A 25,539-nucleotide genomic window follows, 5' to 3' on the forward strand; every position below is an offset into this window, starting at 1 on the left:
TATAGCCTACACATGGAAAATCTAGCTTCTTTGTATAATCTTTTTTAGCTTTCAGCTGTTTTCTTACTTTTTAACCTCTGCCATGCATAAAATATTTTTTGCAACCAAGAACTGCTGAAAGGCATTTCGTGGCTACAGATTGTAACATCATTGTTATAGGTTTGTATACAAAACATTTAAGGCTTATTCACATGGCGGTGAAAAAGGGATGAGATGGCCATCATTGTAACATCCATCACACATCCATTTTGGGAACATATTGAATTCAATGTGTCTATTCACATGTCATTTTTTTTTATCTGTTCATTTTTCATGGCCTTGAAAGAAACTGACATGCTCTTTATTTGTCCATTTTCACAGGCACACAGACTCAATACTAATGAAAAACGCCTTTTTTTTAAAAACGGGCGTTTTGCATTGAAGATCGGCAGTTTTCATGGATACCACATACATTGCAATGTATGTAGAGACCTGTAAAAATGGACGAAAATAGAGCATGACCTCATATTTTGATGGTCTGTCATAACGAACCATCAAAATTTTGTTCATGTGAATAGCTCATATTCACCGACAAGTAAAGGAATACTCACGTGAATATAGGCTTATGGTGCCTGCACATGATATATAAGAGTACAATTGAGTTCCTCACTATACCTGCCGCATGAAAACTTTTGAACAATGGTGGGGGTATATAGTATCGTAATTTACATTTTACCTTGTTAAAGGGTCATCTTTTGGATAAATGCCCTTAGAACTTTCCCTATACTGTAAATTTACTGCACAGACAGGGGCACACACAGAATTCAGAGGCCTCATAGGGAAATTCAGCCTAAAGGCCAAATTTGTCAAAGTATATACTGTATGTCAGAAAATTGGTATAAGTACACTAATAAATATTCCCTACTTTGCCTGTGACCACCACTAGGGGAAGCTCAGCACATAGGAATTTATACAGTTTTCATGGAAATCATTAGGAGCTGTACATATCTCTATGCACTTAGCTGCCCCTAGTGGTGGCTGCTGGAAATCTCATTCTGGTGGGATGCTGCACGAGCTCCATAGCAGCCATGAGGTCTGCCTTACATAGGAGGTACGCCATTGTGCGTAAGGGTGTATTATATAGAATGGACTGAAAAACAGTCATTTCAAGATTGCAAACTACAGTATTTAGATAATGAAAAATGTTTTTGAGAGAAGTCCTCAGTAATTGATACCTTTTTTAATGGCTAACTTAAAAAAATTTCTGATGACATATCGAGCTTTCGGGACTACTATAGAGGTCCCTTCATCAGGATGGTATAACACAATTCCTGAAGGTATATATATATATACACACACACACACACACACACAGGAATGGAGTGTTAGATGTAAAATAGATGGAAAACAGAACATGTAAATACACAGTTTAAAAAAACATATATATCAGTTCACAGGAAATTTCTCTGGGTTTATTGCCTCTTTTGATCAGTGACATGTTGTCTAGCTGTTGTAAAACGTCTTATGACGTTTTACAACAGCTAGACACCACGTCACCACGTCACTGATCAAAAGAAGCAATAAACCCAGAGAGCTTTCCTGGGAACTGATATATATGTTTTTTTAAACTGTTTATTTAAATGTTCCGTTTTCCATCTATTTTACATCTAACACTCCATTCCTGTGTGTGTGTATATATATATATATATATATATATATATATATATATCCTGATGAAGTGACCTTTATAGTAGTCCCGAAAGCTCGATATGTCATCAGAAATTTTTTTAAGTTAGCCATTAAAAAAGATATCAACTACTGAGGACTTCTCTCAAAAAAAATTTTCATTTCATATCCACTGACTAACATGGTACAAGGACATTTTTACTTATTTAGATAATGTTACATAAATGTGGAACTTCCATACATGCACTATTATATTATTACATGGAATCATAGGAAGAGCTTTGTAAAACATAAAAATGTGTAAAAATTAGATGAGAAAAGATCATCTAAAACTACAAAAAGTGTCACACAACAATAATACATCTAATCCCTTTTTACAAATGAGTGTCATTTAGACGTCTATAAAACTTCATGTTTCCTCTGTTCAGTGCTTTGACTAACTATAAACTACTTCAGAGATATGTAGTGGAAGTCATTCGGAGGTCCTATCACAAGATCATCCTTGTGTCCTGAATTTTTTTTTTTCAGGGGCTTAGCTGGGGGGGGGGGGGGTGATCATGCGGACCGGGTGCTGGTTGTGCTTAAGTAGCTTTAATGCAAACATTTTTGCTCTCTTGTCTATTAGAATGGCCAATGATGTAAGTAAGGCCTGGTTCACATCTGTGTTCGGTATTCCAAATTTACCTCTCTGCATGACTCGTATGGACACTGCACAAAATACACACGGACCCCATTATAGTCTATGGGGTCTGTGTGCTTTCATTGCTGGCCACTTTTTAATGTGTTTGGTATTCCATTCTGGGGGTCCCAAGCGGACTTCCCAAATGGAATACCCAACGCAGATATGAACCAGGCCTATTGAGCCTAATTTACTTACTGGGGGCTTTATTTGTGAGTTATCTTTATCATGGTGTTCTTCTGTGTCATTTGATCGGTAATAAGATCCTCCAGTGCCTTAGGTGCCTTAGGTGTTAAAAGTAAATCAGAGGAGCTGAGCTGGCATAGAGCGGCCATTGCACAGTGATTAGAGCTGTCTGCATTAGGCTATGTACCCTGTAATAGTGTATAGACAGAAGTAAGCTGCTCCGTACACTGTGTAGTGGTCCAGCTGCACTATCACAGCTCAGTTCCTATTCTAGAGATCTGAGTTGAGCTACTATACTATTTGAGCCACTATACGTCATATAGAAGAATCTGCTTCCAGTTTTCTAATCTGTCTTGACCAACCCCCTTTAAAGGTTTTTCTGAACACATTGCTGTAGTAGATGTGGCACATAAATTAGATTGAAGGTTTTTAGCACAGTTGCCAGAAATATTTACCGTGATCTTCAATACATCTTAGACATATTGTCAATAGGGATTTACGGTAACTGTATAGTTAACCTTATGGTCTTTGCTGTTCCTTTATTACACATCTAATACAAGGGCATATTACTAAAAAAAAAAGTCTCTCAGCAAAATGATACAGTGATTTTCTATATTCTCCTAGAAAATGACAACGTATGGAGTCCAGATGGCACAGCCTAGTCCAGGGAAATCTAGTTTACATTTCACTCAAGTCATGGGTTCGATAATGCAGATATGAGTTTGGACGCTGTTGAGGACGAGGTATAGAAAACTCCTTTGCTGGTTCCATATCCTGTAAATGGAAAAAAAGAGAATACTTCATATATAGCAGTAAACAGAGTACAGAGCTCATGTCTAATGTGTATAAAGTCGTAAATTGCAATGTTTAACATGAAGTATGTTCATGATAGATACAGAACAATATTGAACCTTATTGGCATCCTATGTATGGGCTGTATGTGACATAAATCACCACTATATGAAAAGCAATATGTGCAAACAAGGTGCCAAAAAGCCCCACTTGGACCCCTTGGTGCACCAGAATTATTAAATAGCTGGAGCCTCTTAATAATTCTGGTGCATTTGCTCCCAGCGTTCACAATATTAAGACCAATGCGTTGTTCTTCATGAATTCCTCCACAGTGTGTGCACTTAGCTTTTCTGTCGTCAGATTTTTGGTTAGTCTACAGTAACATTGGTATTTAATAGGTTATCCATAAACTATTATTTTTCTTTACATGTAAACGATGGGTGGATTTATTAAGACCACCATATACTAAGGCTAAGGCGCTGTACTTTACAGTATAAGAAAAATTAATGTGAGTTTTGACTAACCCATACACACATTGCGGTAAAGAAACGCTGCGGTAAAGAAAAGTACAGCATGTCAATTTTACTTGCAGACGCGAAAACGTTTTCCCTATAGAAGTAATAAGGGAAAAAAATCCAGCAAAAAACACATTGAAAAATGCGGTGGAAAAAAACAATGCAATTCTGCTGCTTCTTTTTTCTCTGCTGCGTTTTTTTAGCTGCGTTCTGCAACATGGGGCCTTAGCTTAAGGTGGTCTTCATACCCCCTCCCCGCCACTGAATTTATAACAAGGGAAACATTTCATCATAAATCTACACCAGCTCATGATAATAAATTTGGCTGGAGCAATGGCACTACCCCCACCATGGACCATAGACACATTTTGGAAAGTGGCAAGGCCTTTGTAAAAACACCATTGCCACAAAATTATTGCATAAATGGCATTTAAAAGGTTGTAAGCCCCTGGTATGTAACTTTTCTATAGAAAAAAACTGGAATAGGGACATTAAATCTGCCCATTATATTTTATGTATAATATATTTTATATATATATTTTCCAGGTGGATGGAGGAAGATGGGAAAATAATATGCTGTTAATTTTATTACTTTCATTACTTTACTAAATAACTTACAAAGCTTGTACCAAGATTTAAAGTTAACCCCTATCTTGCAATCGGTGGAGGTCCCAGCAGTTGGACCACCACCAATCATGTACTTATTTCTTATCCTATCAATAGGGAATAATATTAAAACTTGGTAGATTCCCTGCACTTAGTCTCCGCCTGGGGATTCCGTTCCACATTCTGCTTTAAGGCTAAGGCCCCACGTGGCATCCTGCAGCAAAAAAGCGCCGCAGGAAAAACCGCAGTGGCAATGCATCGTGGTTCTTCCTGCAGTGCTTTAGACAGAAAGTTCAGAGAAGTTTCCACCGCGGACTTTCTGTTTCAATTATACCTTTGGGGAAACCGCTGGCGTTTCCGTTGGTATATTTGACATGTTGCGATTTCCAAAGCTGCACTGGTGTTGGAAATCGCCATGAGTCCACAGCACAGTTTTTACCGCAAGGAGGCCATGGGATTCACTAGAATCTCATCCACTTTGCTTTGACTGTAAAATCGCACCGTTTACGCCACATGGGGCCCTGGCCTAATAATGCAGAGAGAAAAGTCCTGGAAGCAATGCTTTTCTCTCCGCATTTTCTGCCCCTTTCTGTTGGAATCAGTAGAAACCCAGTGGTTCCCCCAAATGGAAACCTGATCGCAGATGTGAACCCAGCGTCACAGTGACTGTTCTATTTCTATTTTATATGAGCAAATATTAATAGCATAGTTGGGAAATCCTGAATCATCGCTGTTTTTTTATTTCACACCATTTACTGAGTACAGCAACTTGCAACACATTTATTAGCAAAGGTGGATCCAACTATACATTATAGAAATTCAGGCACTAAAATAACGCAAATAGGACGTGATAACTGAGGAACTATGTAATTGGGGTAATGCATGGATGACATACACAGCAAACTGTGTTCTACGCTAAACATCTGCTACTCAAGCTAATAAGCTTATATATTCAGCTTTATCTCCATCCCATCATATTGTATCTCATAGATAATAATATTGTGATTTACTATGAGCATTTGTACATTTAACTTTACAATATGATTAAAATATTCTCAAAATACCAAATTGGTTCTGCTGAGATTCCTTAGGCTCCGTTCCCACGGAGTAACGCACCGCGCATTCAGACAAGTATATATGTGTCAGAGTGTGAGTGCTCAAAACAGATCCCATTCACTTTAACGTGTGCCGGCTCACGCGCTACACATTGAAATCAATGAGTTAAAAAGCCTCCCATTGATTTCAATGTGTAACGCTCGTAAGTCGGCACACATTGAAGTGAATGGGATCTGTTTTGAGCGCTCACACTCTGACACGTGTATACGTGTCTGAATGCGTGGCGCCTTACTGTTACCCTGCATGTCTATCAGAAGACTTCAGACTGTCTAACAAGGGACTTCAGCTTACAAACTGTAATACGACTGGAATCACATAAAGGGGCAGAATATCTTGTGTCATTATTATTGGTATACTGTCTAGTCTGACACCTCCTATAACTGTATATATCAAAAAGGGCTGTGTTACAAAACATATATATCTGTGTGTCCAGAAAAGTTAGTACTAACAGTCCCAAAATGTATCCACATCTCACAATATTAAACATTCACATATTTATTTAATCAGATAATAAAATTATATAAGATATAGTAAATGGTGAGGAAACACATACTACGATGAGAAAATGACTGTCACCTGTCAGCGGTTAGTATATGTGTACATTATGGTTGGTTTATGTCAAGAAGTCAGGAATGTGATTTTTTATATGCAGCAGCATTTCTCTATTTTTATTATAGCTAGAGCTGCAGTATTGGTGGTATAAGAAGTCTGACAGGCGGTATAAGAAGTCTGACAGGCGGTATATGAAGTCTGACAGGCAGTATAAGAAGTCTGACAGGCGGTATATGAAGTCTGACAGGTAGTATATGAAGTCTGACAGGTAGTATATGAAGTCTGACAGGCGGTATATGAAGTCTGACAGGCGGTATATGAAGTCTGACAGGCGGTATATGAAGTCTGACAGGCGGTATATGAAGTCTGACAGGCGGTATAAGAAGTCTGACAGGTAGTATATGAAGTCTGACAGGCGGTATATGAAGTCTGACAGGTAGTATATGAAGTCTGACAGGTAGTATATGAAGTCTGACAGGTAGTATATGAAGTCTGACAGGCAGTATATGAAGTCTGACAGGCGGTATATGAAGTCTGACAGGCGGTATATGAAGTCTGACAGGCGGTATAAGAAGTCTGACAGGCGGTATATGAAGTCTGACAGGCGGTATATGAAGTGTGACAGGCGGTATATGAAGTCTGACAGGTAGTATATGAAGTCTGACAGGTAGTATATGAAGTCTGACAGGTAGTATATGAAGTCTGACAGGTAGTATATGAAGTCTGACAGGCGGTATAAGAAGTCTGACATGTGGTATATGAAGTCTGACAGGTAGTATATGAAGTCTGACAGGTAGTATATGAAGTCTGACAGGTAGTATATGAAGTCTGACAGGCGGTATATGAAGCCAGACAGGCGGTATAAGAAGTCTGACAGGTAGTATATGAAGTCTGACAGGTAGTATATGAAGTCTGACAGGTAGTATATGAAGTCTGACAGGCGGTATAAGAAGTCTGACATGTAGTATATGAAGTGTGACAGGTAGTATATGAAGTCTGACAGGTAGTATATGAAGTCTGACAGGTAGTATATGAAGTCTGACAGGCGGTATATGAAGTCTGACAGGCGGTATATGAAGTCTGACAGGCGGTATATGAAGTCTGACAGGTAGTATATGAAGTCTGACAGGCGGTATATGAAGTCTGACAGGCAGTATATGAAGTCTGACAGGTAGTATATGAAGTCTGACAGGTAGTATATGAAGTCTGACAGGTAGTATATGAAGTCTGACAGGTAGTATATGAAGTCTGACAGGTAGTATATGAAGTCTGACAGGTAGTATATGAAGTCTGACAGGTAGTATATGAAGTCTGACAGGTGGTATATGAAGTCTGACAGGCGGTATATGAAGTCTGACAGGCGGTATATGAAGTCTGACAGGCGGTATATGAAGTCTGACAGGCGGTATATGAAGTCTGACAGGTAGTATATGAAGTCTGACAGGCGGTATATGAAGTCTGACAGGCGGTATATGAAGTCTGACAGGCGGTATATGAAGTCTGACAGGCGGTATATGAAGTCTGACAGGCGGTATATGAAGTCTGACAGGTAGTATATGAAGTCTGACAGGCGGTATATGAAGTCTGACAGGCAGTATATGAAGTCTGACAGGTAGTATATGAAGTCTGACAGGTAGTATATGAAGTCTGACAGGTAGTATATGAAGTCTGACAGGTAGTATATGAAGTCTGACAGGTAGTATATGAAGTCTGACAGGTAGTATATGAAGTCTGACAGGTAGTATATGAAGTCTGACAGGTGGTATATGAAGTCTGACAGGCGGTATATGAAGTCTGACAGGCGGTATATGAAGTCTGACAGGCAGTATATGAAGTCTGACAGGCGGTATATGAAGTCTGACAGGCGGTATAAGAAGTCTGACAGGCGGTATAAGAAGTCTGACAGGTGGTATATGAAGTCTGACAGGTAGTATATGAAGTCTGACAGGCGGTATAAGAAGTCTGACATGTAGTATATGAAGTCTGACAGGTAGTATATGAAGTCTGACAGGTAGTATATGAAGTCTGACAGGCAGTATATGAAGTCTGACAGGTAGTATATAAAGTCTGACAGGCGGTATAAGAAGTCTGACATGTAGTATATGAAGTCTGACAGGTAGTATATGAAGTCTGACAGGTAGTATGTGAAGTCTGACAGGTAGTATGTGAAGTCTGACAGGTAGTATATGAAGTCTGACAGGTAGTATATGAAGTCTGACAGGCGGTATATGAAGTCTGACAGGCGGTATATGAAGTCTGACAGGCGGTATATGAAGTCTGACAGGCGGTATATGAAGTCTGACAGGCGGTATATGAAGTCTGACAGGTGGTATATGAAGTCTGACAGGTAGTATATGAAGTCTGACAGGTAGTATATGAAGTCTGACAGGTAGTATATGAAGTCTGACAGGTAGTATATAAAGTCAGACAGGTAGTATATGAAGTCTGACGTGGTGACATGATACCATCTAGCCCCTTCTCTTTTTATCTGTTTTGTATTTATATGATTTTCTATTTAATATTGGCACTATAGTAAAATTATTATATTTTCTCTATAACTAGGATTCCATTATTTTTTGTTAGATGTTTGTTTGAATGTCAGATGTTATTCAGCTAAATTGGAGGTTTGTATCCATCACAATGTTCGTGTAAATGTAGCCTTACACTATAAAGTTTGGCTATAACCATTATCTTAGACTCACCCTCAATGCGAGTGTTGCATCAAACCGTGGAATAGAAGATGGTGAACTCCTTCCAGAATCTTGTGCTGTTTCAAGAAAAAAAAAAAAAAGTAAAAAAATCACTACATCAAATGTCACCATCTAAGAAGTACAGTTCATAGATATAACTGTCGCTTTCATTTACACACAAAGAACTAGGGATAATAATAATAATAATAATGAATTATGTTTGCTACAGACGTCATGTGAACCCATAAGAAGGATTTAAAAGAAGAGCCTATGGACCCCAATAGGTGACTTGCAGAACACATTGCCAACTACTGTCCTTTCCAGAGTAGAATACTGCTCGGCTGAAATGTCAGTATTTATACCTGACCCTTCACTGAAAGAAAGGCAAGCTGTATACAATTAATGCTCATGCCTCATTTCTATATTGGGTAACGGTAACACAATGGAGATTTTCTGGGAGGGGGGTAAAAGAGCCTTGCACCAAATGTGTGCCACAATATCATCCAGCAACCTGGCATAGAGAAATTTATAAGTCTTCCCCATTGTATATCATATATAGTATGGCACAGGAGCTGTGCCTGCAGCGTGATTTCTGGTTCTCAGCTGTTTTATTCAGCTGGAACCCCAGATTAGCCACTAGAGTCAGAAAATACTCAATAAAAGTCACTGTATCTGGGTGGTCCAGGTATATGGATTTCCTGGGGCTGCCCATCCCTGTTGCATGTAGGGAGCCTACAATGTACTGTAATGTAGATGAAATAGCTTAAACAAACATGTTAGGTATCCTCATGTCTATATAAGTCAACACTATCCACAAATAATATTATCTCTCCCATACAGGGAATGCCGTAAAAAAATACAGCAATGCACAACATTTATGTATTTTGTCACCTCGCTTCCTCCAAAAATAGTAATAAAAAGTGATCAAAAAGTTCTACATTCCAAAAATTGGTACCAACCCCCCCCCCCAAATAAAAAGGCCTGACATAGCTGTGTCAACAAAACCATGTACTTCTTCATTTAAAATAAAGCACAGTGTGAACGCAACCTAACAGTCTGACGTGTAGTAAATGTGAGACTATTTCCATTAATTACTAATAATGTAGATTCCATCACTTAATATGTTAACAGATTATGAACATCTACAGCAAAACAAGCTTTCCTTATTTAGTTCTAAGAACCTCATCTTACACCCAAGAATGATAGATGTCGACATCCCAAAAACAAATCTTTGCAGCAGGTTGCAGGAATACAGATAACCTTTTTTTTATATCTGCATAGGGCAGAGAAGTTGTTAGTCATACTGGCTAGTAAAGAATTCCTATCATCCATTCATCATATTCGATGGAGCTTACAATGTTACTCTACTGAAGTGTGTAAGAGCTCCTTCAATATAAATCACTGCTGTCTCAAGTCATTGATAGCCTCACCAGTATCCCTGTATCCATATTTTTATTGCTAAATTGTATTCTCTATTGTTCATTTGAATGACAAGACAGGAAAGGGAACATCTTGTATAGCTGTGTCTTCTGATTTCATCATACTATAGTTTAGCTTTAGTTCTTGGTGCAACAACACCATGGGTTAAAGTGTTCTTTCCTCCCTGACACGTGATCTCCTGCTTTTACCACAGATACTGGTGTTGGGCAGGAGACTCAGACAGCTGGAATGTCTAGCAGTCTCTATCCAAATAGACCACATTTTATTTTAGTTTTATAATGCGTTTGCTTCAGAGCTCCTGCCACCATCCATAGTGGATGAACAGACTCGCAGGAGCACAGACTTGATATATAAATGAAATTGTCCTGTCTTGACAGCTCCTTCCTGATAATTTGTAGCCTCATATACTGTAGGTAGGTATACTCTATCATCATTGCCTGTTACTGTAGATTTATGACAGCAGCTTGTAAAGCCTACATTGGGATTGGTTACTATTAACATTCTACAGATTTAATAACATTATAATTACAATTACACCTAAAGGTTAGGAAGTAGTCACCCTGAGAACAGGAGCTTTTTATTCATGATACCTCTCCCAGTTTTCCAATAAGTCATTTTTAATAGGTGTGTTCTTAACTTATTGAACAATACCACGTACAAAATCTATATAATTATCAAGGACTTCTTTAGTACTGTCTTATTATTTGCTGTACATCTGTCATATCTTCCATTATGATAGCAATTACAATGAAATTAAGTGGTAGATGTACCCTACATTTATTGCTGATTCCCATGAATGACTCACATCATTGGGGTAAAAGTAAGTTGTTGCAGTCAGACATGTATTCTAGTTGTGTCCAACTTCTGGCCTACAAAATGGGCAAAGGAAGGTTTGCAGTGACTGTAACATTATATCACATTGTATCAAATATCCCAAGGAATTTTAAGGCAGCCCTGCTAATGCTAACCATAGCACCTTCTCCCAATTACTCCCAAATCATCCAGATTGGTCAGATGAGACGAAAATTGAGCTCTTTGGCATTAACTCAACTCGCTGTATTTGGAGGAAGGGAAATGCTGACTATGACCCAAAGAACACGGCCCCACTGCCAAACATGGAGGTGGAAACATAATGTTTTGGAGATGTTTCTGCTAAGGGCCCAGGACTACTTTACTGCATCAATGGGAGAATGGATTGAGCCATGTACCGTAAAATCCTGACTGACAACCTCCTTCCCTCCACCAGGACATTAAAAATGGGTCGTGGCTGGGTCTTCCAGCAGGACAATGACCCAAAACATACAGAAAAGGCAACAAAGAAGCAGCTCAAAAAGAATCACATTAAGGTCATGGAGTGACTTAGCAAGTCTCCAGACTTTAATACCATTGAAAACTTATGGAGGGAGCTGAAGCTCCGAGTTGCCAAGCGACAGCCACAAAATCTTAATGATTTAGAGATGATCTACAAAGAGGAGTGAACCAAAATTCCTCCTCACGTGCACAAACCTCATCAACTACAAAAAACGTCTGACTGCTGTGTGCGCCAGCAAGGGATTTGCCACCAAGTAATAAGTCTTGTTTGCCAGATGAATCAAATACTTATTTCTCTCTGCAAAATGCAAATAAATTTATAAAATGTATACAATGTGATTTTCTGGACTTTATTTTTGATATTCTATCTCTCACTGTTAAAATTATCCTACCCCTAAAATTATAGACTGTTAGTGGGCAAACTTACAAAATCAGCAAGGGATCAAATACTTATTACATTCACTATATATATATATATATATATATATATATATATATATATATATATATATAGTGTTGGCCACCCCTGCAATTCTGTCGGATAATATTCATTTTCTTCCAGAAAATGATTGCAAGCACAAATTCTTTGTCATTATTATCTTCATTTAATTTGACTTCAATGGAAAACCATGAAAAGAACTGTAAAAAAGCCAAAATGGATATAATTTCACAGCAAACATAAAAAGGGGGTGGACAAAAGTATTGGTACTATTTGAAAAATGATGTGATGCTTCTCTAATTTGTATAATTATTAGCACCTGTTACTTACCTGAGGCACCTAACAGGTGGTGGCAATAACTAAATCACACTTGCAGCCAGTTGAAATTGATTAAAGTTGACTCAACCTCTGTCCTGTGTCCGTGTGTGTACCACATTGAGCATGGAGAAAAGAAACAAGACCAAAGAACTGTCTGAGGACTTGAGAATCAAAATTATGAGGAAGCATGAGCAATCTCAAGGCTACAAGTCCATCTCCAAAGACCTGAATGTTCCTGTGTCTACCGTGCGCAGTGTCATCAAGAAGTTTAAAGCCCATGGCACTGTGGCTAACCTCCCTCGATGTGGACGGAAAAGAAAAATTGATGAGAGATTTCAACGCAAGATTGTGCGGATGATGGATAAAGAACCTCGACTAACATCAAAAAAAAAAAAAAAAGTTCAAGCTGCCCTGCAGTCCGAGGGTACCACAGTGTCACCCCGTACTATCCGTCGGCATCTGAATGAAAAGGGACTGTATGGTAGGAGACCCAGGAAGACCCCACTTCTTACCCAAAGACATAAAAAAGCCAGGCTGGAGTTTGCCAAAACTTACCTGGGAAAGCCAAAAACGTTTTGGAAGAATGTTCTCTGGTCAGATGAGACAAAAGTAGAGCTTTTTGGGAAAAGGCATCAACATAGAGTTTACAGGAAAAAAAAGAGGCCTTCAAAGAAAAGAACACAATTCCTACAGTCAAACATGGCAGAGGTTCCCTGATGTTTTGCGGTTGCTTTGCTGCCTCTGGCACTGGACTACTTGACCGTGTACATGGCATTATGAAGTCTGAAGACGACCAACAAATTTTGCAGCATAATGTAGGGCCCAGTGTGAGAAAGCTGGGTCTCCCTCAGAGGTCATGGGTCTTCCAGCAGGACAATGACCCAAAACACACTTCAAAAATCACTAGAAAATGGTTTGAGAGAAAGCACTGGAGACTTGTAAAGTGGCCAGCAATGAGTCCAGACCTGAATCCCATAGAACACCTGTGGAGAGATCTCTTGATGGCAGTTTGGAGAAGGCCCCCTTCACATCTCAGGGATCTGGAGCAGTTTGCCATAGAAGAATGGTCTAAAATTCCAGCAGAGCATTGTAAGAAACTCATTGATGGTTACTGGAAGCGGTTGTTCGCAGTTATTTTGTCTAAAGGTTGTGCTACCAAGTATTAGGCTGAGGGGGCCAATACTTTTGTCCGGCTGATTTTTGGAGTTTTGTGTAAAATGATCAATGATTTGACTTTTTTTCATTCTCTTTTGTGTTTTTTCATTGCAAGCAAAATAAATGAAGATATTAATACCAAAGAGTTTGTGCTTGCAATCATTTTCTGGAAGAAACTGAGTATTATCTGACAGAATTGCAGGGGTGCCAATACTTTTGGCCAACACTGTATAGTGTTTCACAGGAAAGAGAATAGAGACAGTGGACAAAACATCATCAACATTGGTTAAACTTGAATCTGACAGCACAATGGTCTTCAAGGATTTAATTCAATATTGTTTGGGGGTTTGGGCATGGTGATCATGACTTGTTTGATCGATCTCCTTGACTTTAACAGCTTTGCATATGATGCAAGCAATGTTTGAAGTTGAGTTTCAGCAAAATGGGAAAACTCCTTGGGAACTAAAAGACAACATTGAACACTTGAATTTTATATATTATTGTGACAAGTTCCCTTTAATGTAGATCCAAGGATCAGTTCATTGTCAGGAACAAAGTCTTTTGCCATTATGGCGAGTGGGTCTTTTATTAGAGACAAGTTGTTGTCTCCTCTGGATCAGTTTGGCTTTCTTACAATAACAATGTAGGACAACTTAGGAATCAAGACTTTTCAACCTGACAATTTTACAAAGGATGCCTATCACTAACCTACTGAACTCTACCCAAAAGCAGTTCAGTTACTCAATCTGTAATTCCTCAGTTCCAGCCAATATTGGGTATTTCCAAATGGGAAATGTCTGATAGATGAGATCAGAGACAGCTATAAATAGCTATTTATACCACATACCTCATAGGTGAACACACCCGTGCACTCTTATTGTGACACCTGTCTTTTAAATATATATCTATCTTCAAAAACAAGTTATTCTGTCATGGGTGTGTCCAAAGTAGATGTGAGTCATGAAAAATTTGATCTTTTCATTAGCGATCAAAACTTAATCTGCATTTCACCAGGTATTAAGTATTTCCCCACTCAACATTCCTTTGCTTGTAACAAAGATCGAAAAGTTCACTTCTCCATCTTACACGCACATAGGTATTTCCGGTTGGTGTCGCCGTCCCTGGCCCCTCCTTTACGAAACACACTACCCATTATCTCTTACAGTGAGAAATCAAGTAAGAAATGCAATGGAGCAGTAAAATATATTCAAAAATATTAACATATTCCTAATTGAGGCATTTCATCACAAACATTTAAACCATTGCTATGAACGTCAAAGAATTCAAATAGGGTTCACTCCAGACCATTGTGTCTGTGGCTCATGTTCCATATCCAAGAGACATTAACTATTTAGTGGCAAGAGTTGGAATTGCAAGATTTTTAGGACTTTTTAAAAATAGATAACAACTTGGAAAATTAAAAATAACATCACTAAAAAATTTTTTTTAAAAATGTTAATACAACAATGTGATTTAAAGAATAGGAAATTTTCCTATTGACATTTTTCTTGTAAGTGCTTGACATAAGATTAGGTTTTAATTGTTTCAATACGCAGACAAAATTTGAAGTTTCTTATAAGAAATATTGATGCATTAACTTAGGCAAAGTCCTTATCATATCAGAAGATCATTTTGCCTGCATTTCACAATGCCTAATGCTTGGCCTTACACATAAGTCATCTGGCTGAACGCTCGTCCATGTGCCCTGAATGGGGGAGGGGAGGAAGCTGCTTCCAGGCATATCTCTGACAACGAAAAGGTTGGGTTAATGAAATCCCACTGCTCGAATCTTATCTGCCATCGGGGAGAGCCGATAGTACCTCATAGACATTAGATGGTTGCCAAATTTGTTGGGTTCAGTCAAAGATGACATTCACACTTTTTCTACAAGGAGCTAATACGCCCTTTCTAATGCATTAGCTTTACAATGCAATTGTGTTAAAAATAACTCACATGTGACCTTTCTGATTTCTCTAACACATTTACACTACTAGCAGAATGTCTATTGTTCTGATCTGGGAAGTGATCAGTAAAAAGGACATTAAGTGGGTTTTCCCATCGACATTACCATATTTAAATTTAAAGACAATTAAATGTTAAACTTTTTTTGCAAATATAAGATATTACAATTTCTAAAGACTTTCCCTAACCATTTTAGTGGTGACAACTGTCTTGATCAGTTGCAAGTGTATACGACCACAAATGCAGGAACTATGGTCTAGGACAGTGATGGCAAACCTTATAGAGACTGAGTGCCCAAACTACAACCCAAAGCCCACTAAATTATTGCAAAGTGCCAACACGTCAATTTAACTTTAATACTGTGCCGATCCACAAGTGCAGACAATTATGGACCCACAAAATACAGTCGTGTGAATGGGGCTTTACAGAGCTTTCATATAGAAACAATTTTGCACCGCATTTGGTATAATTTTGAACAACTATGTTCACTATTTACATTGCACAGATCTGTTTTATAGTGATCATGCCATGTTATTATGACCTATATTAATATCACATGTCTGCTATATAACTAATATTGTGTGATGTAAATAGTGAAGGGCCCCCACTCAATACAATCTGCTTCACAGTGGACCACACACAGTACAATCTGCTCCACAGTGGACCAGACAGTACAATTTGCTACATAATGGCCTCCACACAGTATGATTTGTGCCACAGATAGGTGCCCACAAAGAGGGCTCTAAATACCACCTTTAGCACTCGGGTCTAGGACATGTCAGAAACCAAGTAATGATTTCATTATTATTGCCAGCTTAACATCTCATACACATAGTGTCCATCTATCCGAAATAAAGAAAACATGGCTGGGTTCCTCATAAGTCCCAATCTATAGAAAGTTTCTACATTCATGCTTAAATGCATGGTCAGCCTATCAAGACAAAAACTGTCCTTACTTTGGTTAGATAACATCTTAATAAACCTCCATCTCTAATGATTATTTATATTTGTAAAAATGTTTAACTTTGACTTAATTGGCTAGAATGTAAATATGGTTATGACCGTGGAAAAAACCCTTTTTAAGTTTCTCTTGTATGTAAGTGACCCATTTGTATCCGTCACACTTCAATTCCATCTTAAAATATAAAAGGAAGGTCCCTTCCATCTGGTTTCCTTTTTTATAGAAAAAAAATATCGTAGTCTGCAGAGTTTTTTTTTCCTGTCTTTGAAATTCGAAAGTTTTAATTATTTGTTTTTTAAGTTTTAGGTTATTTTTGCAGTTTCAAAACAAAAACAAAATTATAACTGAGAGCAATGTCATACATGTGAGGTCAGGTTAGGAGATCAGTATACATTGCTAAGAGTCCATCCTTCATAGGCAGGGCCGCACGCTCTTTTGGAGGGGGCAGCAGCCACAGGACTTTTTTTTTTTTTTACCTAAACAGTATTAAAGTTAAAGGACCTTTGATGATGTCAGTGATGATGTCATCAAAGGTACTTTTGAAACTCGGCATCTATCCAGGGTCTGTGTTAGGAGGGGAGGGGGAAACATCCTCAAGGGCCGCATACTTTCTCTTCCATCAGGATTACATTGGCAGCAGATAAATCACTGCCATTTGCAGGGGCTGCCCATCGCTGTTTGTAAAAGTTTCCCTGCACACATTATCTTGCTATGCTGCCCCTCCCCCTCAGCATCGGAGTGTGAGGGGAGAAGTCTCTTGCAATGTCACAGCTTACTCCACTGCCAGACAGGGCTGCACAGGAGTTTCCTCCATGTCCTGTGCACCCAGCAATTCAGCCAAAGGTAAGTATATATTCTTGGGTAAAATATGTGTATATGTGTTTACATTATGTGTCTTACATACCGTGTGAGTCCTGTATATGTGTAGATAGGTGTGTGTATATGTTGTATATGACTGTATGTGTGTGAGTAGCTTATTTACATATCGGTTTTAATGGTATGTTATAAAAATGGGGGGCCCAAGAATGAATCCGATCAAGAATAGCCTCAGTCAGTTCCAGCCAATGCACCCATATCATTTGAAATTTGTGGAGATTCTTTATGTTAAGATATTGCAACTGGTATGGGGGGGAACATATTTACTATTTATCATAGTACCCCTCGACTGCTTTACGAATTTATACCTAGAAAGCAAATTTGAGGTGTAAATACATGAGGAAAGTCAAAATGCTTAAGCAAAAAGGAGCTCACAAAAGACCAAAAGGGAGAAACCTTAGGACAAGACCATACGTAGTAAAAGAAGGTCTCCGATTCAGCTCCACATCAGAAGAAGCGCTAGTGTTTTGTTTTGTTTTTTCAATCATGATATAGATTGAAAGATTGACCTCTGTTAGTTGTAATAGATATCTGCTTACATTGTCTTTCTTTATCCTGCTTTAACCTTCTTCAGTAAGTCACATGATCACAATGTAACCTCTTAAACCGGAGGTCTCTCTCTGTTCCCTGCAGACACTATTGAGTATTGCCATGTCACCAGGGCATACGCAGACAGCTGAAGGCCCCTGTGCCCCTTGTTTTCTAATATCTCAGTAGCATAGTTCACCTCCTCTCTCAAAATCAGATTGTTATCACTAGCACTTGCAGCTTTCAGGACCGGTGGTGATATCATCCTCATAGTATGAGCTCTGCAGTGTTTATCAGAAAGTAGACATGGGTACAGCTGGTAGGCATGGGTACAGTTTCTAGACATGGGTGACAATGGCATATTTCATATCTACTTCGCTGACTATCTTGCATAACTAAGCAAAAAAAAACTGGAGTGTCACCTTGATATTAAAGTAAATTAGGATGGATACAAATGGAAAGTCTACTGTTTGTTAATAAGGGACACTTTAAAGTCCAACGGACACCGTACCTGCAGGATGAATGTAACTTAAACCATAAAAACAAGATTCTCCAGAATTACATTAAATAATTGATATTTGTAATACAAGAAAACTTACCTTGGGATGAATCATCTTGACAGAACACTCGATTGTCTATTCCAACTGTTTGCCGTATAAGATGTGGTTGTGACTGGTTCATCTGTTTGCCACAATCTGGTTGACGTCTTGTCATCAAACAAAGCTCTGGGATGATATACAATATGAGGAACACCCAACCATTGGATACTAAAGCTATGGCAATCACAGGGTCATCCCACTCCGGAAAATGATTCAGACTTACATTACCTCTTAGTAGCATAGTAATCCAAGTTACCCAAATAGCTATTGAGAAAAACATTGTAATATAAATATGGACACCATGCCTCAGCCAGTATTTACAAGGTCCACACATACTAATCATTGACATCAGAAAGGTGACAGCCATCAATGCCAAAACATATATAAGTATGAGTACAAAGTCAAGATTACGTGCTTGAAGATTTGCTGTCCTCCATTCGCACTGGTTCATATTTCTTCCCAAATAGATTGCTACATAAAGAATGGCTATAATAATTTGCACAAGTGATAGGGCAATGAGTGTGACAAGCATGGCCCACCATGACATACCCACTCCACCCCGAATCAATCTCACTAATTTACTAGCATGAACTAAAAGGCAAGAAAAACAGATGGCAAAAAGAACTCCAAATAGGAAGAAACGTGTCGGGCATGTTTGTCTGTTCAGTCTGATGATGAAGGCAAATGTAAGACCAAAGATTCCAAGTGTGCCAACAAGGAAGGTAAATTGAATAGGAACCAAAGACCGTTTGGCATCATCACAAATACGTGGCACTATAACTAGAAGTGCTATCATAAGAGCAAAGCTGAACACAACCCCAGCTGAGGCCAATGTTTCCAATACGATGCCCCATGCAGCCTCAGCACTGCACAAGAATATGTAGTCTTCAGCAACATTACAAGACATCTTGCTTTACATCTGTACCAGGTGTGCCAGATTCTGTTAAAAAAAAATATAAAAATGGTAGAGTTAGTAAAGTAAGAACCAATATATAATCATACATAATATATAATCACCATTCAGATTATAATCCATCTAATTCATCTATTTATATATCTACTTTATCTATCTATCTATCTATCTATCTATCTATCTATCTGATTTATCTATCTATTTATATATCTACTCTATCTATCTAATCTATCTATCTATCTATCTATCTATCTATCTATCTATCTATCTGATTTATCTATCTATTTATATATCTACTCTATCTATCTACTCTATCTATCTACTCTATCTATCTACTCTATCTACCTATCTATCTATCTATCTATCTATCTGATTATCTATTCTATCTATCTACTCTATCCATCTATATATCTGATTATCTATCTATCTATCTATCTATCTATCTAGAAAAACAATCCAGTCTGCCAGCAACTTATATGGATGGGAAATTGTCCTATTATTGGAAAAAGCAGTACACCACGTATTGGTCCTCGACAGAACCTTTCTCATCTTATTTTTGCTCACGCTTTGTAATGTATAAATTACATTTGTAAAATTTCAAGTTTCAAAAATAAAAAATGTTAATTAAAAACTGCAGCAAAATCTGCAAATATTTCCACTGTTTCCACAACATGAGACCTCAGTCTTATGAAGATAATATTATAACTGAATATATCACTATTTCTTAGGGTTTAGAAGACTGCAATTGAAGCACATTTCCTGTTTAGATGACATGCGCACAATTACAGTGGTTATTACAGTTGTCTCTTGTAATGAGCTGAGGACCTGTTGTGTTATAATGAGCTGAGGACTTGTTGTGTTATAATGAGCTGAGGACCTGTTGTGTTATAATGAGCTGAGGACCTGTTGAGTTATAATGAGCTGAGGACCTGTTGTGTTATAATGAGCTGAGGACCTGTTGAGTTATAATGAGCTGAGGACCTGTTGTTTTGTAATGAGCTGAGGACCTGTTGTGTTATAATGAGCTGAGGACCTGTTGTGTTATAATGAGCTAAGGACCTGTTGTGTTATAATGAGCTGAGGACCTGTTGTGTTATAATGAGCTAAGGACCTGTTGTTTTGTAATGAGCTGAGGACCTGTTGTGTTATAATGAGCTGAGGACCTGTTGTGTTATAATGAGCTGAGGACCTGTTGTTTTGTAATGAGCTGAGGACCTGTTGTCTTGTAATGAGCTGAGGACCTGTTGTGTTATAATGAGCTGAGGACCTGTTGTCTTGTATTGAGCTGAGGACCTGTTGTGTTATAATGAGCTGAGGACCTGTTGTTTTGTATTGAGCTGAGGACCTGTTGTGTTATAATGAGCTGAGGACCTGTTGTGTTATAATGAGCTGAGGACCTGATCTGTTGTAATGAGCTGAGGACCTGTTGTTTTGTAAGGGGCTGATAACCTGTGTGTCCATCATATAACCAAGACAGATTTTATCAATTGGAATAAAAAAAACAGTTTTCTATTGAATGAATGCAAAGAGCACTCTTGTAATCTGTGAGAAATGTATACAGAAATCATATTGCAAATCTATATAACTTTTCATTATCTTATTTTTAAGATACATGATAGTCACAATCCAAACTAAGTAATCTCAGTAAGCAAAGCAAATATAGTAAATATAAATCTCATACACAGCGGTTTCTTTCATTTTTCTTTCAGGGTAAAATTTACTTTAAACCTTCTTAGAGGAAGATATTCTTGCCTGACAATTGCATTTTTAATGTGTACAGATTGAATATGGGCTTGTAAGGAGCTACCACTAATAGTGTTGTAGTTCATCAGCTTTCAGCTAGGCATTAGGACTTTACTGAGTAGTCAGAGATTTTTGCGCATCTCTAATTGACTGGAACTAGGAGCGGGAGAGAGTAGGTATTGGCAGGAAGGTGAGTGGCTGCTATGTCTAGAGGCACAGGTTAGGATTAAGGGGGCTCTCATATTACCGTTGCTAATGTCTGTTGCTGTCTTCTGTCATAGGATGACAGCAACGGACATTAAACTGTTGCAGAGAATGGTCACAGACTGATTCTGTGCATGCAGGACTTTATCTTGCATTACAATAGTAAATAAACATAACTGAAGTTAGCTTCCATCATGTTGTTTACAATAGTGTCAATGGAAACAGACACAGAATCAGTCTGTGACAGTTCTCTGCAACAGTTTAATTTCTGTTGCTGTCATCCCATGACGGAAGAGAGCAATGGACATTATCAATGGTAGTGTGAACGCCGCCTAAGGGTATTAAATATTACTTAGTATGGATCAACTGATGACCTTATGAATCGTAGAACCATCAAGAAGGAGCACAGTAGCATAGCTGCTGCAAGTAAGAATCTGCTTTATAGACAATGCTGCAGGAGGACATTACACAGAGGCACAACTATAGAGCACAGTGACTGCAGAAGAACATTCAAGTGCCAAGACATCACACTGCAAGTGCCCCCAAACTGTGAGTGCACCCCTCTGTGAGAAGGAGAATTAGATTGAAAGTGGCCTTATGAAAAAATCCACAATACTATATATGCTGTGGAGGAATACAGCATAGTGTGTTTATCTGCAGAACAATAAATTAGCAGTTTTCTGTTATTGCCCCCACCCCATTTTACAGGCTTTGTCCTGTCTGTAATACAAAAGGCATTAATATGGAGACTATAGGCAGATTCAATTATTATTGTAAATCTGAAGAATGAAATGTGCTCCATTTCCACATATTTACTATATTTTGTTCAATGGTGCTGTTGGGCAAGTGAGCAATGACTTTTTATTTCCGTATAGGTATAACAAGCTACAAAGGGTTAGAGATGATTGCTTTATAGATTATGTAATATAACAATTTCCCTCTGGCAATACAGTATTTTATATAGTGAATTCTAGCTAGTTTATTCAATAGGTATTCCTAACAAATTGTTGGGCAATGAAGTTTTCTTTCCCCTGACATCATCTGGCAGCAGAAACGTTGTGTGGCCGCCATGTACATTAGATGATTGGGTGGTTTGAAAGGGAGTGAATGGCAGAGTGACTGGAGTATGGAGACTCCCAGTAAAGTCTAATGTGAAATATAGAAATGTACTCCTAATGTATTGATATGCAGTTCATATGTGCTTGAAAGAATTCATATGGTGATCATATGTGTTTTTAATCAGATCTGCAACTTGGAATTTTTTCATAGGAACTGCGGAAAGCTGAATAGAAAGAAAAGTATGAGTAGAATAGCCATTATAAAGGCTATTCCAACGTGGCTTTAGTTAAAAAATGTGTTTTGCCCTTTGTCATCTTTTTGTACATGGCTTTTTTTTTCAAGTATTTTTTTAGTTTACAATGGTAAGCCTATGTAGACAATGTAGCCCCCCAAGAAGAAAGCATAAAAGAATGATACACAAAACACACCTAAATGCTGTTAGTGAAACCTGTCCTAGGCTGATGTCACACATAGCCTTTTTGTGGCAATTTTTTACTTTCTGAGCCAAAACCAGAATTGGATTAAAAAGGTAGGGGGAATAATAGAAAAGTACTTGCTGGATCCGCTTCTGGCTTTGGTATGAAAACTGCAGCAACATTTGTCACAGAAAAGACGACTGTACGACACCAGCCCTAAGCTACCCCTCTTCAGAAAAAATATGACATCTATGAGGAAATCGATTAGGCAGCATCCATTGAAAAACGTAATGTGCTGCTCACTAATTCTGGCACAATTGGATTTTTCTTTAGCTCTGACTGTTCCCAAGCAAATCATTGCAGTCAATTTCAGCACAATTATACTCTCTGCTGTCAGATGGGAGGTCTATGTCTTTCTGCTCTAGCCCAGGACCGCCCATCTGACAGTAAACTGTGTTAAAAAAAAAAAAAAGAAAATATACAGAAATTCTGTATATATATATATATATATATATATATATATATATATATATATATGTATAACGAGAGAGATGCTTGAGAATTTTGATTTACACAAAGAATATATTATATTGTATTATATTATATATGCTAGTGTATATGCCTTACATCCCGGAGTAGATAGCATTACTACAATTGTAGATTTAAAAAAATCTATTATGACATCCTAATGACATATCTGATCAACGTTAATGCCCTCATCACTACTTTGACAAGCAAGAACTAACAGTTCTGATTATTTTGTAAGAATAAAACTCATAGAAATTCCAGAATAAATCCTTGTGATGACTTGTAAGCTGTTTTCAGATATAGTTAAGTTATTTCCAGTAGTCGCCCAAAATTCCATTGTGATATTTTCCAAGAATGCTGATAACAAAATGTGTCACAAATTGATCCGTTCTTTAGGGACACACCACAAAACTATGGCACTAAAAACTGCTTAGAAAGTCTTTAGATTTTGATCACATATATTACCATGATATTAATTTTACATAGAAGTGCTTAAGGGTCCATGTGCCCAATCCGGATTATATGCAGATTTTCCTCAAGGATTTTAATCCATTAACATTGAAGGTAATGAGAAATTATATTTCTCATGCACAAGATACAATTTTTTTCCGCTCAGAAATTGATCTATGGTGTGGATCTTAAAATCTGCGGCAATTTATCTTTCTCTTCTCTGATGCAGAAAAAATAAAAAGGGACTTGTCCTGAAATACATATAAGCTTTGCTTATATCTAAACAGCTTTGCTTAAATCTAAACAGTATTTGTGTCCCAACAGCAAACCATTGATAATAAACAATCAACTTGTGTCGAAACATTGATAACCGACACAACCTTCATTCACACATGATCTATGTGATCCAACAATATATTGTTTGTAGCCAAATAAAATAGAAGGGCAGAACCTTTAGAACAAAAACACACACATATATATATATATATATATATATATATATATATCCCATTTTGCCTTCATATTGTTCATACACAAATACATGTTTAATATAAGTACACTATAGTGTGAATTACTCTGCAGTATTTGTGAATATTAGTTTTTCATATTCGCCACGCCATTGTGCCTTCTCATTAAATTGCTTTATAAAAATGTATTTACTGGGGAATTTAAGAATGAATCATACTAAAAGAAAGAAAAGTCACTCGCTTTGTTTTGGTGACATACAGAAAACCCCCAAATAGTTGTATTTAACTTCTGTATTGGGGACTAGAATAGTTATATATGTATATATATGTAATAGTCTGTGCAGTTATTTCCATAGTTCTATAAAATGGTAATGCTCGTGCATTTAAGGATACAACGAATAAAACATATGAAAAAAAAAAACCACAAACAGAATACATGGCTTTGGGCATTCCATCTAATAGACAAAGTCCTGTATCTTACCTTCTTCTAGTTCTTATCTATGCCAGTGATGCTATCACATACCTTGCTAGCGCTCCTGCGTTCTGCTAAACTAGTGTCTTCTAGCAATCTATAAACCCTCAAGGAGTTTCTGTCACAAAACTGGGTGTGTTAAAATTGGAAAGAAAAGCAAGGAAGAGACACACCTGGACCTGTCTGACAGCTCCATACGGTATTGAGAAATGTGCAGTAAGAAGGTTCAACGGCGGCTATCAGAAAGGAGGCTTGAAACCGACATCAGGAATCTGCTTATACGTCACAATAGACAATAAAGAATAGCAATGTTATGTATAGATAATGGATGTGCTGTAAATATTTCCTAGCAATTGTTGTTTGGTTAAAGTAAAATGTTGGCAAATATCTTTCCTGGTAAACCAGTGATATATTCTACACAAATCTACATTGGGATACTTAATATAAATGTGAAATGGGCAAGGAACATATTACTCACTATAAGAGACTATAATCATAGTGTGCCTGAAATAGTGTATTACAATGGTAACTAACTATACAGAAAACTCGAGTAAAGTATAATGAATAGAGATGAGCGAACACTGTTCGGATCAGCCGTTCTGAACAGCACGCTCCCATAGAAATGAATGGAAGCACCTGGCACGGCGACCGGCCGCCGGCAAAGTGTACGTGCTTCCATTCATTTCTATGGGAGCGTGCTGTTCGGAACGGCTGATCCGAACAGTGTTCGCTCATCTCTAATAATGAACAGTTTCCTAGAAGAAAGTTAAGTCAATACGTTATTTGGAAGTAATAATGATTCACAGTGAAAAGAAATAATCTGATTTCAATTTAGTAATTTGTTTTGTTGGTATCAGATCTCATTATACAGGAGATAAAATCAATAAACTGCTAAGA

At 37.8% G+C, this 25,539-nt stretch overlaps 1 protein-coding gene across 1 annotated transcript; it reads right to left on the minus strand.

Annotated features, from left to right (window-relative positions):
* Nucleotides 1-3,157: 3,157 nt before the first annotated feature.
* Nucleotides 3,158-24,746, minus strand: GPRC5D (G protein-coupled receptor class C group 5 member D). The gene is made up of 4 exons (XM_075287819.1): nt 24,694-24,746; nt 18,391-19,330; nt 8,814-8,878; nt 3,158-3,304 (listed from the first exon to the last, which is right to left on the minus strand). The coding sequence occupies exons 2-4, from the start codon at nt 19,295-19,297 to the stop codon at nt 3,209-3,211; spliced, it is 1,068 nt and encodes a 355-aa protein (XP_075143920.1). The 5' UTR covers nt 19,298-19,330; nt 24,694-24,746; the 3' UTR covers nt 3,158-3,208.
* Between the last annotated feature and the right edge of the window lie 793 nt (nt 24,747-25,539).

The sequence above is a fragment of the Leptodactylus fuscus genome, chromosome 9 (assembly GCF_031893055.1).
Source record: "Leptodactylus fuscus isolate aLepFus1 chromosome 9, aLepFus1.hap2, whole genome shotgun sequence".
Classification (NCBI taxonomy): domain Eukaryota; kingdom Metazoa; phylum Chordata; class Amphibia; order Anura; family Leptodactylidae; genus Leptodactylus; species Leptodactylus fuscus.

Excerpts from the sequence above, each read along its gene's own strand:
- GPRC5D (XM_075287819.1), bottom strand. The coding sequence starts at position 19,297 with ATGTCTTGTAATGTTGCTGAAGACTACATATTCTTGTGCAGTGCTGAG. Across the intron at positions 8,879-18,390 it reads TCAAGATGATTCATCCCAAG|CACAAGATTCTGGAAGGAGT; the intron begins GTAAGTTTTCTT and ends TTCTTGAAACAG. Across the intron at positions 3,305-8,813 it reads ATGCAACACTCGCATTGAGG|GATATGGAACCAGCAAAGGA; the intron begins GTGAGTCTAAGA and ends TTCCATTTACAG.